At 43.0% G+C, this 14,916-nt stretch overlaps 1 protein-coding gene across 1 annotated transcript; it reads right to left on the bottom strand.

Moving 5' to 3' along the window:
• Positions 1 to 148: 148 nt before the first annotated feature.
• On the bottom strand, positions 149 to 12,615 carry T265_07763 (hypothetical protein; the record flags this gene model as incomplete). Its single annotated transcript, XM_009173368.1, has 3 exons — positions 149 to 366; positions 12,320 to 12,527; positions 12,568 to 12,615. The coding sequence occupies 3 exons, from the start codon at positions 12,613 to 12,615 to the stop codon at positions 149 to 151; spliced, it is 474 nt and encodes a 157-aa protein (XP_009171632.1).
• Between the last annotated feature and the right edge of the window lie 2,301 nt (positions 12,616 to 14,916).

Raw genomic sequence — 14,916 nt, 5'->3', positions numbered from 1 at the left:
GGTGACTTAGCACAATACCAACCCCTGCACATCCCACTGCAGCAGCCTCTGGATCACCAGAGGTGCGTAGCCGGAAGCGAGTGGAGACTGACGGGGCGGTCAGCTCAATCACTGTGCTTGCATCTTGAATTCTCGTTTCTGAGACACATCACACATCAATGCCAAGCGAGTCCAGTGTGAGTGCAAGAGCAGCTTGTTTTCCTGCTTGCTTCGGAGTGCGGACATTGAACGCGGCCAGATAGACTGGGCGTCGAGGCTTGAGGACTGATTTGTAGATTCCTGAAGATGTCGGCACCATGTGACGAGCAGATGCTACACGCAAAACCGATGCATGACGAACGGAGTCATCAGTCCTAAGTGCTGGGCCTACAAGGAGAGAGTTATTAATGGGGTGGGGAGAGAGGGAAGAAAAAGTGTGTGAAGGAGAAAGAAGGGAGGCGTCAGCAGTAGCCTGTTTTCGCTTACCCGCCCTGCTGTATCCAGCAAGTAAGGCGACTCGGCTGATGGCACCACGCGACGGCCGATGTGGTGCAAGTGTATTGTTAGTCGTGAATATCATGGCTGTTCAAGGGCTGGGATACTGCCAAGGCGCCCATACCCAGACAGGTGGACGATTTTGGTTCTCGGCCTAAGCCTTTTGCTCAAAAGCCTAACCGCAAGGCAGCGGTGTTTGGCGGGTAAATGCAAATGCATTACCATTTCTACGGAACAAGTCGCCACATGTTCCAACCCCCAACCTGGAGGGCCAGAAGCCTGGTTTCGTCATACCTCTAACCAGTGACTAACCTGGTATGAGAGACTCTGTGAGTGTCACGGGACACTCTCCAGTATAGCTCAATGGATCTCTAAGGTTCGCAAACCGTCACACCAGTCTCTTTGTGACAATCAGTCCTTATTACGACCTCCGACCTTTAAAGGCGGCATATAGGTGAAATGATGTGACTTCAGTAGATGATATAGATGTTCAGGAACTTCTTGGCTTTTTAACCACTCTTAAGGGGAGACTTTTCTGACTTCTAAGGCATAAAAGTCGCATAAAAGTTAGATGGGTCCAACCAAAGGGAGGCGAACAGCCAGAAAACATGCACTGTTCACACACACTGTTCACACACTTTTTCAGTTTGGATTTCGCCATGATATGAAGATCAAATCAACTCCATGACATGAAGGTGGGAAATATTACGTGCACCACATGACTTGAGATCGAGAAATTTCCCTCTAGAGTGGGCAGTCTGACAATTTTTCTCATTCCCAGCCAATCTCTGCAACTGTAGGAAATGAGCCATCCTTTTGAGTCTGCCCTTCTTGGGGTATACTGCTGATGAACAGAAAATAGAATACTGCTTCATGGAATAATCCAAACCCACCGCTCCTCCAAACTAGCTTTGTCCTCAAGACGAGTGCGGTTGAGATCAAGCGGCGCGAAGGTAGTCTTTCTTTGTTCTTCCTGAATTTTCGCATCTGATCGATTACTTGTCATTGTCAAGTGAGTCACTCTCTGTGAACATCGTATAGATCACCGGAAGGGATACGCGGACACACTCCGAAATGCCACTAGCTGGTAATATAAGATCGACTGTCAAATCTCAGAGGAGTGGTTTTCAGAATTACCCACCAGATTCCCCATGTTGTAACTTGAACCAATCTACTTCTGTCATCAGTAGCTTCAGACAGCAATAAGACTATGATGACGGGCGCAGATCACCCAAAAGCCGAATAATGAGGAACCCAGAGTATGACAGAGAGCGCTGGCGGATAGCAGAAGCCTGAGAAATACAGCATTCGTGCAAATGGTAACAATCACACCTGGTTTCAGCTAATCCGAGAGTGAGTGTTTGTCAGTGAAACTATCCTCTAAAATAATGGGAATTCAAGTCACTCACAGAAACCTAACCTTGGAAGATGAGATGAACACTTTGAAGTGCAGTCATGCTGTTCGGAAATACAAATATGTCATATGGCATATAAATATATTTGCAGCTTCCTTCATTTTAAGATTTCCGGAAAGACAAAGTCGACACAGTTTGAAGGATGTTGGTGATTAGAAGGCACGACCATAATTGATAGATCATTGCTAGTTAGCACCATACTCTAGTCGAACTACTCGAGTGGGTGCACTCTGCGAAAGTGTGTTACAAGATCTACATAACGCTGATCGTCTTATTAACCAGTAGCCCACTAAGCAGCACTGGTTTCAAGATTGATAGCTTTCTGACTCATGTTGACTAAGTTAGATGTAAAAAAGTAACACATTCCAATACGCACCTATGGAATTTTTGTTTAAATACCTGAGAATTTAGGACCATATGGTCGCTGAATGTTTTTCATACGTCACAGCCACAGGGGTAACAGATCCGCGCGCCTCCATAAATTACATGAACTAGTTGATTGTTCTAGTCTCGGTAGCCTACTCTCGTGGTTAGGGGCCTCAAAGTAGGTAGCCGTGGGCTTAGATGTTACCTGATACTTGCCATACGGTTGAGGCAGTCGGGCCGAGGACGCATTATGTCGAAGCACGCGTATTGGCCGATAGGGAGAACATGCTACATGGGTAAACAACCAAAAGTATAGATTGAGAATACGGTAATTCTTCCAAGCCTACTATTCTACAGTAATAAATCTACCTCCCGTAGAATTTTGTGGAATAAGGCAATTTAACCAGACGTTGCTCTAAAACGGGGTTTCTCTATTTCATCAAAATCTGTCATTCAATCAAATTACTACTGCTCACGTAGTCATTTTGAAGATAAAATAATTTGCCCACACATATTGGAATTGCTGTTCTTGTTGTTGTCATGAGTAAACCTGGGCTTGACACTGTTAACTACATGTACACCAACTTACGTTATGGACATCATTATCACATAGACAGAAAAGTCGTATGGTAAAAAACCGTGTACATAGAGAATCAAGAACGGGTTTGGTTGAAGGGGAGCAACTTAAGCAGTAAAGTCTAGCACAGAAACCAAGAATAAGAACTTTGATGACGTTGAGGATCACCAAAGGGTCGTTTGATAAGGGTAGTTGGACATGTACCATGGGCAAATGACATGGGTACAATCCGAGTTGAATTATATTCGGAGGAGTGGGCTGGCTGCAAAATCAGTGTGTCCTCTGACTTTGTTTGTGCTCTCATTGCTTCGAAGCGCAAACAGTTTTTAAAGGAACCGAACGACTTCAGCGAACCAAAAATTCCCTCCCATTTCTTTACAGGAAGTGATGGCCTGCTGTATGAGATTTTCATACCCAAATTATATAAACTGCGTTGTTTCCTGAAAGGGTCCCGTTGCTTGTCATAGGATATAGCCAGACGGCTGAAGGTCCGTATGTCACGAAAATCCCAAATGGAGCCCGTAAATATGCTTATTTAATATCGCTATCTCGCGTCAAACACAAACATGCACGGTGTCCTGGAAAGCACACTCACCAGCGGAAAATAGATTAGACCGCAAGTGCTGATGCTTTCACGGAGCTTTCTCAGTTCTTCCTCAGCTAACTGAGACAATAGGTCAGGCAAACATCGATAGGTTTGAATCCCTGTATTGATAGAAAGGAGAGAAAAGTGAAATTTCAAACAGCACTCTGAGAATTTCCTGAGTCGGATCTTTTGCACAGTTTTGAGGTAGAACTGGAAGTGTGATAACTTAATGGATTTGGATGTTAACAGTTGGTAATTCATGGAATAAAAGCATATGTTTACTGGTTCTCTTAGCGAAACAAATAAAACCTAACTGGTCTAGGTAAGACACTAAATCAAATTTTCTAGTATTTCCAGATAAGTTCAAACGCACTACTCGGTGGAACATAGCTAAATGCTCTTGGAAGTGTCGTACCGTAGAATTCGTCTTAGTTACTTATCAGCTGCCGTAGAGTATGTGTTCAGACATAAAAGATACATGTGCATAGATGAAGCACATTAAGAGAGTTCAGCTGTCAAAAGCTGATTTGCGGTCAGAATACTACAGCTATAGCCCTTACTTTGAGCTGAAAAGAAGACTGGTTTTGTGCAAATTGATTGGTTAAAACCATCTACTGTTTTTATCATCTGTCTCTGGGGCCATTAAAGACACAAATCTTCTGAATGCTGTCAGCACATTTACCAGTGATTATGAACACCTAATGAATGTGATTAGGTGCATGTGCGCTGGAATAACTCACACTACAATCGATAAACACAGTGGTCCATCGTGCAGCGCAGTGCGATCAATACCATTAACATTGACAGCGTAACATGAATGTTCAAGACTGATGCTTTGCTGCCATGCTTTGCTTGGAAGTCTTATTGTGAAGAAAAGAATAAAAGTTGGCATAGAGGGGACTTAGTGGTAGCTAACAACAAACATTCCGAGGTACCCACACCTACAGACACTCGTTCGGGTAATCTGGATAGAATCTGGTACAAGAACGTCATTAGCGGCCATATCTTGCAGCGTCTCCAACTAGGCTCAGTGGAATTTATGCGACACAATGCTGGAAGGTGAGTTGCACCGACAGCACCTAGACTTTCCGTAATCTCCTTCATACCCCTCTACCAGATCAAAGGTTGACCAACCAGCTGCTTCCATCGTCCAGACGCGGGCATGGAAAGCAGTACCGTCTTCAGCGAGTGGCATCTCAATACACGGCCTAGCCAACGCAGCTCCTGTTGTTAGACACATTCTTCAGTGGAAGTCTTTCTCAGCCGAACATTCGCTTTCTAACTGCCTCTTTACAAATTAGCCGTCACCAACCCACATAAGAGAACAGTTGTTGAAGACTTGAATTCTTGGTTCCACTGTCAGGGAAGTCCAAGTCTCACAGCCTTGCAACAAAACAGCTCACACCGTAGGCTGATACATACGTCCATTGAGCTTCAGAGATATACCGCTTTGACGCCAAAGGTGTCTCAATTTGGCAAACGTGACCCGAGCCTTGGAGATTCGTGCACTGACCTCATCTGTCAAGCTACAGTCGCAACAGATACCACTGCCAATATAGGTAAAACGCACCACAAATTGGAGTGTCTCCTTTGGATTCCAAATGCATTTTTAGTGTTCACGAGCATAATCCCACACTTCGTGCGTGCGAAGCCTATGTGAAAGAGAAGTATAACTTTGGTCAGTTCATCTAAAATACCCGTGCCTTTTCTGTCTAGTTGAAGACGAAAAGTACGTCGTCTGCATAGTCCAGAACGACGAAGTCCTTCTCGGCATCTATTTGAACACATGAATTTTGAAAACCTTCTAGCGTTTATCTCAGTTTCTCGTCGACCATGAAATCAATTAAGAAAGTATAGAGTGGCCATACCTGGTGGTCAGCACTTCGTGTACAGAAGCTTATGGAGAGCTTTCCTCATTCTTGCATACGTCCGGAAGTCTGCGAATACAGGGAAATTATCTTCACAAACTTCCGAGGCGTTGGTTTTTGGGTAAGTTTGTTAAGTAGAACAGTGTTTACTTGAATCGAACGCGCCTTGGAAACTCAAAAATGCCTAACTTGTGGGCTGTTATTACGTACAGCGGTTTTCTGACACCTGACGGATTGTGAAGCTTCGGTTAACGCAACTCTTACCAGCACGGAATCCTGCTCTTGAGGTTGTGTTCAGAACCGGCAGGGAAATTTGGCCGAGAATGATGCAGAGCCAATGTTCTATCTGATTTACAGTGCTTGAATGGATCCAGTAGCGCCATGCCACAGGCAAAGCATTCAACAGAATGCAAAGATGTGGCGATTTACTTTCAACGTGAATTTACACCTGATTGTGGAGTAGTCAGAATGGAATCCAGAAGACGATTCTGCTAAGTCCGTCAAACATCCGGATCTGCTAGCCTATCAGTTGCCAAGCCGTTTATCCGCACTTGACGCGGCCCTGGAAAACGAAGTGAGAACAGACTCCGGACGAGTACGTGGTCGGATCCACATGCCATCCGAAACAAGCTGCATTCAGTTACTGATCCACGCCATTGATAACTGATAGTTATCAATCTGAGTCCGCAGCTAGCACGTCCTTGGAGGACATTATGTGGCTGAACAACTCCGGTTATTCAGAAAATTAGTTGTGTATAGAAACAGACTGCTATCAACACATAGCCACTTTCCGTACCTACCGGATCCAATCCGAATCAACCACCTACTCGATTCTCAGATGCGCTAATTCGGCCGCGTCAAGTGTGGAAAAATATCTTAACAGCTGACAGGCTAGCAGATCCGGATGTCAGACGAATTTTTTTGTAGGTGTGACTTGGCTACTAGGGCGAGTTCCACGTGATTCTCCGTATACCGGTTTGGAAACTCTGAAATATATGGTTGTCAGTCACTACCATTGGCAGTCATTTTGCCGCTTCCTACCCAGCTTGTCTGAATGGATGTCCAAAGGTGTAGGCACCTCGGAGCATCGATGCTGAGCTAGTTTCAACCTCCCTTATCACCCCTTTCATTCTTTTCTTCAAAAATAACGCCTTCAAACGAATTGTCGCTGTCCCAGCGAAGCATCAGTGTTGAACACCGAGGTTTCATTGTTGCTCATGACGATTAAATTTCCGAAAACAGTGACCAATTATTGCTGAAGCTGTTCTGTCGGCTTCAAACCAACATTGGGGTATTCAGCAGCCTTCTGTGAAGATAGATCAGTCAAATGGTCCCTTATTCACGGGTTTCACCCATTATGCGTCCAGTGAGATAGGTGCATTTTTTGAAATTCAGTTAATCCTTTTACCTTACTTGGATTTAATTCATACACTTATCGCAAATGAGTTGAGCTCAGTTATGCAGCTTTCGTTGAATTTTGGAAACATTATTTTTATCTACATACTACTGGCTGGAATTCGAGTAACGCGAGCATGCAACATTTCTGTAATCTCCACCACGACTTCCTAGTGTCTGCACAGGACACCACATTATTGAGTCACATTTCAGCTATTTTGTGAAGCAGACTTCGTCAGTCCCAGAAGATTAAACCGGAAATTTTTTCTTTGTTTGGTATTCATCAGGTAGTTATGAGAATATTACGGAAAGGTTCCAAGAATAGCGGTGGGTTTTTGAAGATACGGTTACATGTCTATTTGGGAGAAATTAACCCTAAAGCCCCAGCTATCTCCGTCAGGTTTTGTGCGTTCTCAGCACGTGTTAACTGGACAGGCGAAGGGACACTTGTTTCCTGGTATGATGGTAGGTCATGCCTGGTAAACACTCGGAGCAATATTTGTTGTGATGAGCGACTGACACTTAGAAACGATCAATTTCAGATGGTTTCGGTACTATTAATACAATTATCGCTACTGGTACTACTAGTTTAGATAACAATATTAATTATCGGTACGACATTGATGGTGGACAAGAGTATATCTCTACCTTTACAGAGTTCATAAGCCTAAATACGGTGTTTTTGGCCTCCCGACCAGCTTCATCACAGTCTCATAACCAAGTGCTTGCACGAGAACGAGCCTATAACAGAGGTCATTAATCGTGTAATCAACTATTTAACTGGGAAAAACTAAAAGATATGGTTTTAAAACAACGTAGGTGACTATGCGTTTCCTCAATTGGTACAGGTCGCAGTACTTGTTCAGATTTACAGTCCGGAAGTGCTTGAGAGTTATGGTTAGGTTCTAGCGTCACTATAATGACTTGTCTAACTTTTTTCAGGTCACTCCGGTCATCTAGTGTATTCACTAGTTTTTTAAGGCGTCTCTTTGTGACAGCATCCTAATTAAGGAGATCGTATACTTTCATTCTAATATTCTAAACAGCTTTATATCCCTTCGACAGTGTTTACCTCTGTGACCTTCCAATATATGCCTTATAGAGGGAGCGGCGGTGTAGTTATAGATTTCCAGTATCGTCTGTTTATGCTAATATTTCCTCATGTAACACGTAAACAAAAGTTTTGCATAATTTTTTCACCCTTTTGGTATATGGTTGGGGAGGAAATACTGTTTTATATCATATAGCAGCCAACCAAAAAGAAGCCTTCCGGACCTACATTATTTAATAAATTAAAATAACTGAATTCACTATGGGTACAGTAATATTAACGAGGAATCAATAGCTTGTATGCTGAGTCAAAGAGCCGTACACGGACAGCACTGAGAGGACTAAATAGCCAACCAAGTCTGTCACTAAGATGCTACAGGGTAATCCCTACTTTTTACAACTCACTGAATAACTATCAAGACCAACCATAAAAATCAGAATCCCAGAAGTATGGTAGGTGTGTTGTTCAAGTTTACCTAACACACGGTACCATCCAAAAGATTTCCAGATCCCATGAAACATGAATCGATTCCTGATTTTTTATAAGAGTGGGAGAGACAATCATTCTATAACATTGTGGGAATCTGTCACTCAGTAGGCTGAATAGAATGCCATGAAACTGGAGACTCATAGCTGTTCACAAGCGGCATACGCGATTCCCACCTATGGACCCTGTAGAAACGTAGGAAAAATGGGTGCAAATCTCACTAGCCTCTGTCCGCCGTCAAGCAAGATCATCAGTTTTTCAGTTCACGTGTATTAAGACCTGGCTTCAACTTATACACTTTACGTTAAGATGACTTCTTAACGGGGAGTATACAGTGGATCCCAGATTATCCCAACAGTGATCCGAAAAAGAACATGAGCACAAACTGTGCTGATGTCAGTGATGAATCCATTCTCTGGTCAGTTCCATTTGGCTTGATTATTCATATTTCCTACCAAAGCCCACATACTGGCGCTTCCATACTCCGCCAATCACAGCTCGCAGAAGTGGTGGACTGACATTGATTTCCAGATTTGTCTATGACACCGAACAATCCTCTTGTATCCTCGTGCAGAATGGTGACACCACATATGTTTGGCACTCAGCCAAGTGTGCGACCAGCTGAGGCCACTACCACTGGTGCAGCTCTGAGGGAATGATACTGGCGCAGTTTTCAATCACCTAACATGCTCAAATGGTGCTTCATTTCTCTCATATGATGACTAAAACCCGAACATTTGAAAGCTCGATGTATTCATAAGGTCAGTGGTCAGCTCCTACCGCAGAGCGCATTTGAGTGACACATAGCCTGCTAGAGCTACACAGAAAGAAGGCAGATCTGTGTATTGGTGGTTAGAGGACATCACATCTACCATCACTATTAGCTTCACACTCCGGAATGCCTGGTGTGATCAGGTGAATCGTCCGTGGGAAAATAAGTGGACATGTCCTGTTCAGTTGACTTAGTCTTTAATCACTAGATGCCAGTAACACTATCCTCGTCGGTGTGCAGCCCAAATGGCTTAGTTCCGGTTAACCTATTCGTCAACTTGAGGGATTAAATTTTCAAGCATTTCAAGCACTTGCTGTTGAATGTTTATAAAGTACCAAAATAACATGACTGTTTTGATCCTATTTTAGAATTTGTATTACTTAGCATATTGTGAATGCTCGCTGCATCACACCAGTCGCTAATCCGTGATAACCAGGATGACAACTTTTGACGGCTATAGTGCGGACTAGGTATTAGTTTTACTAGGATGTAGGTTCACAAGATCGCGGAATATTTCAGGCGTTACACCATAACAATGGCTGTCTTCAGTGCATCCCAAGACAAAAAATGTTGATACTGGCCTCCAAGTCAACAAGAAACACCGCGCTCATCAGACTACCACAAATTTCCGTAATGTCCTCACAAGGTGGTTCAGGCCGAAATAAGCCTTCAGTATGTTTCCCTGAATTTTGTGAGATAAAATAACACTGACAACTCATTTCTACATGGTTTGGTAAGCAATCAGTGAATTAATCACACTTTGCTGAAGAGGCCCCACACTGAACGGTGACAAACACTCTCCAGTTGGGTGAATACTGCTATAGCTTCCAAACAATTTCGTTTGCTAGTTTCAGACACCCATGGCGTCAAAGTGGTGTATCCCTGAGTCTCAAGGGACGTGTGCATCAAGCTAGAGTGCGGGATGTTTTGTTGTTTGACTATGAAACTTGGCCTGTTCAAGCAGTGGAACTGAGACCTCTTCAGGTGTTCGACAGTCGTTGTCTCAGAACCATAGATCGTGTGGAATGGTGTCGGTGAGGCAATTAGAGAGTGAGCTTTCGGTTGCACAACGGGTACTTCCATTGGAGGATGTGTCGAGCATCAGAAGCTGCGTTGGTTGTTGCGCAAGCTTAGCCATCGTTTGCCAAAGAGAGAGCTGTTTTCCATGCCTTATTCAGAGGGGTGAGAGCAGAGAGGTGGTCAACCCTTAACCCGGCAGAGGGGTATGAAAGAAATCACGAAGCGTTTGAGTGCTCTCGGTGCTACTCGCCTTCCAGGATGGCACCGAATGATTCTCACTGCTCCTGGTTGGAGCAGTCCAACTTTATTCTTATTTACATGATAAGACTTTCAACTAAATCATGGTCGTAAGGCAGCGAAGCATCGGTGTTGAAGACTGATATCATGCTGTCGATGGAGATGATGATGTACAAGGAAAAACGTTCCATAGTGTCTTGCCATACACTTCAGAGGTTGCCCCTTAGAAACCAGTTTCATGGGCTTGGTAATCGCGATATCCAGCGGTTTTAGCGTAGGTTCAACTTCTCATGGCAAGACCAAAGTCGATATGCTAATAAACCATGACATCAATGGAAACAACGATCTTTACCTTTTTGCAGCACATCTATCTAGCCAACGCAGACAACGAAGAATCTTGTGTAATCACCGCGTTTTTTGGCCCTGTATTCTGTGTATAGTTGACCCATTTCGACGTATGTGAAACATTTTACTCATTAGGTTTAACGTAAAGCATGCAGTAATGACTTTTCTTCAGAGCAGCGTTCTTCACCATTGCCTCCAGTATGACTTCAGATTTCTGTGTTCAGGCACAAAAATCTGTAAAATAAAGCGTGGCAATTCCGCATAATCCGAAGGGCCAAATAAATATCACCCTTTATTGCGACGAACAAGGCACCTGTGACCATCAAGCTTCTGGCAGCCTTTTAGCGGTCGAACTCCTGACCGCTTACTAAAATCTTCGTGTATTTGTGTTTTTCACAAAATCGCTCAGCAAGCCGCAATCAAATAAGACAGCCAAACTTACGAAACAGGCAGAGCCTAACGTGAACAGCGAGCTATTTCCAACCTTGATTGATATAAGTGTTGTGGTTGTTGACCGAATTTAGTCGCACATTTTACGCCACATCAGCTGGTTTTTTAATGGTATCATTGAAAGATGTTACATATCGTACTTTGAGGACACTTTTCATCCCTTATTATAACTCATGGGCATTTCAGCTTGCGCATTAGATTTCTCGCGGAGCCTGTTTCGTAATTCTAAGTTTTCGCCTGAGAAGCTTGCTCCCAGCTGGGGAAAAGTTAGTTAAGGGTCAGAAACTACTGCCCCCACTTCCCAAACATCCCTATTTCCGTAAACTTCACATTACTTCACCAAATGTTCCAGCCATTCAGCAACGGCTTAGCTCTGAGCATGGGCGCTTTTTTCGTTTCAGTCGTAAAAACTTACGTCTAGAAATCACCCAAGATTTTAAAATCCATTTTCTAATGCATAAAATCATATTTGTCTACATTTCACAGCAGTCTGTGATGACATTTTTACAATACCATCCCGTGTCAGACATTTTTTGATAAATCGAATGACTGACATCGACATTGATGGTTTACAACGAACGTCTGGTGCTTGAGTCCCCCTTAATGCCCAAACCACCCGAGTTACATTGCTTAAGTACGTGGTCTTTGCTTGAGCTAATGTTGTGCGCCTGAATTTCTCTGATCCTATGGAATCGAGAGACCATTTATCCGTTGCTTGTTCTTCATTTCACCATTCCGTGTGTTTCTGCCGTGGTATGGAGTCGATTCTGGTTCCTTTTGCCCTCATCAGTCAAAAAATTTGGTCGAATGTTGGAACAAAATATACTGGGTCCCGTAGCGTTGCATTACTGTCATCCTTGTCAGGTCGAACGTAATTCGGTGCATTACCTTCTTGCGACGTCACGCCTCAAGTATTCAGGACAGAGTAGAACAGGCATGAACGAACGTTATATCGCAGAACATAAGTGAAGTGCGTTAAGATACGGATTCAGTGGCTTTTGTTGACGTGTATAATATTGGATCGGGGAACATTCAAGACTAGCAGGACGTTCACTGTTATGTTACCGAAGGGTCGAATTTCATTGTTTTCTACAGTAGGCAACGTGTTCTGCTATTTTTGGAAATGCATCCTTTGCAAGCATTCTGTCTCCTATGGTGTAAATGGCTGTGGTACCAAAATTTAAGCTGTCTATTTGGCACAAAACCAAACACACATAGCGTCTGATCAGAAAATTCGTTAAGAATAGGAAAAAGACAAAACAAACTTTTTGGCTTACATTCATCCAGTTTAGGATCCAAACCCTGTTTCACAGAAAACCGATGTTGAATAGTCAGTGCATCAAAATCAATCATATTCATCATCCAAGTTTGAATGGTGTTTGACAGGTTCTGGTCAAAATCATTGTCCAGCAGGTTTTGCATCGGAAATAGCTTGTTTGCGTATGGCATACATAAGTGAATAAGCTTCTCCACGGAAGTTAGGGTCTGTAAGAGTTATTTTGGTGAAATCAACCGCACAAATTACCTGCATCAAGCACTTCCAGTCGGTAGGCAGTGCCGAGGATTGTTGCATTCGGTAAAATATCCGCTGAATAGACAAATGGCATGTTACATAATGGATTATGGAAGAATTGGTGGATTTAAATACCGTTTCTGTTTCCCTAACTGCGATCCGTGTTCTTATTGCTTACGATTTGAAAGGCAAGTCCGGCGGACGGCATAGGTTTGTCACGTGAACAAAAATCTCCATTTAAATCATTAAACAAGTGCAAGGTACTTGCCCCCGTTGTTCAAAGTCACTGACAATTTTAGGCACTGGCAAGGCAACTGCTTCAGTGTGTGGTGGTCTTGGTTCGTAGATAATATCAAGCACAAATATGTCCAGCATTTAGGTGGTGCTTGAGCGTATGTGATAGAACGGCTTATGATAGAACCACTAAGAAAAAAAAAGAATTTTGGCATGGGTCCAGTCCCAAGGGTTCTTCATCTGCTGATGCGTAATTAGGCATTAATACCTAGTAAAAAGATGACTCAATCTGAAAGAAGATTCAGTAAAAGTTGTGCACCTCCAAACTGGACATTTTGTCACGTTCTTTGGCCTTATTCAGCTGCATATGAAATAGGGTTTTGGATAAAGTGACCATGAAACTGTGGTCCACTTCAAGGATTTTCAGTAGCTGGGAGCCGTCATCCCAGGTGATGTGGTCGTCTGATCTTGGTAGACTTACTTTTGCTTTATTTGCTTGGTGGCTTAGATGCTACTGATTATACAATATCTGAGTAAATAAAACTAGCATTTTCCCCGCGATTGAATCCCATAGAGGTGCTTATAATGTACTTGTTAACCAATATCCTAGCTGTTTTTGGTAAGTTCTGCTTCTTTTTGAAACCTATCCCTTGATCGCCTACTAGGGGTTTAAGCGTTTGCTGATGAAAACTGGATTCATCTTTATAGTAGCTGTAATAAAACAAAGCAAATCGAGGGCGCAATCCTTGCTTACCGGATGTAGCACGAAATGATGATACATCGCTTTCCTACCCAGGTGTTCGGTGTTTGGCATTGCAGCTGTTGCTCTCTAACTCCCAGTTACTCCTAGTTAATCGACCACCACACCATCCGAAAGTGCTATCCCATATATGTGGTCATAACTAGGCTCGATCTTCGGAGTTTCGATCTGTCGAAGACAATTCTCAGGTCCCTCACCCGCTTACATAACTAACCAAACCTTCATCAAATGGAGCCCTTGTACAACTTGTACATGGTTTGCAGCTCATAATGTTGCTACTGCTAATACTGGTAATGGTGACAACGATGAGGAGGATATAGTGATGCTGATAATGACAGTTTTGATGATGAGAATGATGCTTCCGCTGATGATGATCATATGATCAAATTGGACATTTGCCTAATTTTGACTGGACCAAAAGTTTATGTTTATTATTTGTCAGCCAAGTAAACACTGCTCATGGTTGGCTATCAAATTAAGTACCTTGAGCACAGGCAAGCTGAAGCACTTGATGTAGCTAGGGGAACCAAAATGAGTTATAGTTTGTCACGCGTCTTCCTACATAAGTGATGCGCCGCGAGTAGTTACGAAATGCAGACCTCGTACAGTCATCAAGCAGATGCTTCCAGTGCATTAGAATATAAGTGTTCTATAATGTTCTATACCCTTCCCGCATACAACTACGGTCTGAGAATTCAAATAGATACCTCTAAGTAAGCGCAGCCCGTACTTTTATCTTACTCTCTCCTGTTTTTGAGATATAATACATTTTGTTCAAGCTGATTAATCGTTGCCGGAAGTGCTGTCATTCATTAATGCTGTCAAGCGCCCATTTGTAGCCCTGAGTTAAGGCTTTTCTGCATATAACCCGGAAGCCCTTACGCCAATGAGTTTGCTACCAAAAGTTAAGAACCTTTAGGCTGTTTTGTACCATGAATTGGTTTGGCTGGTTTGATTTGAAATACTGATCAATTTTCGTGTTAGCTTTCTATGTGACATACGCGACTTGATCTCATAAAGTGAAAGCACCAAAACCTTAAAGTATTATTAGTTCTTTGGGCTGGCTCCAGTAATTGAGCATGTAGTATGTGAAATATTGAGCATGTAGTCTTTTAGCAGCAAGCGAGAATCAAATTACAAGTACTGGGTTAAGTTAAAGCGTCTTTTGTTTGTCATTCGTGTCAAACTTTGTAATGCCGAGTGTTTTGCTTTTAACACCGGAACACAGGTCATGTTCCTCCCTTAACGGACTTATATTTGGAAGACCAATTCATCAAGAACGCAGACGAAATAGAGTTGCAACGCAATAGCTGGTCTGAAGGAAACATTCCAGCCTTGTGGAGACTTTCAACTTCCGCCTCAGAAAT

The sequence above is a fragment of the Opisthorchis viverrini genome (genome assembly GCF_000715545.1).
Source record: "Opisthorchis viverrini unplaced genomic scaffold opera_v5_183, whole genome shotgun sequence".
Taxonomy (NCBI): Eukaryota; Metazoa; Platyhelminthes; class Trematoda; order Opisthorchiida; family Opisthorchiidae; genus Opisthorchis; species Opisthorchis viverrini.
The sequence above is the reverse complement of the archived record's forward strand: the minus strand, read 5'-3'. Positions and strand labels throughout refer to the sequence as shown.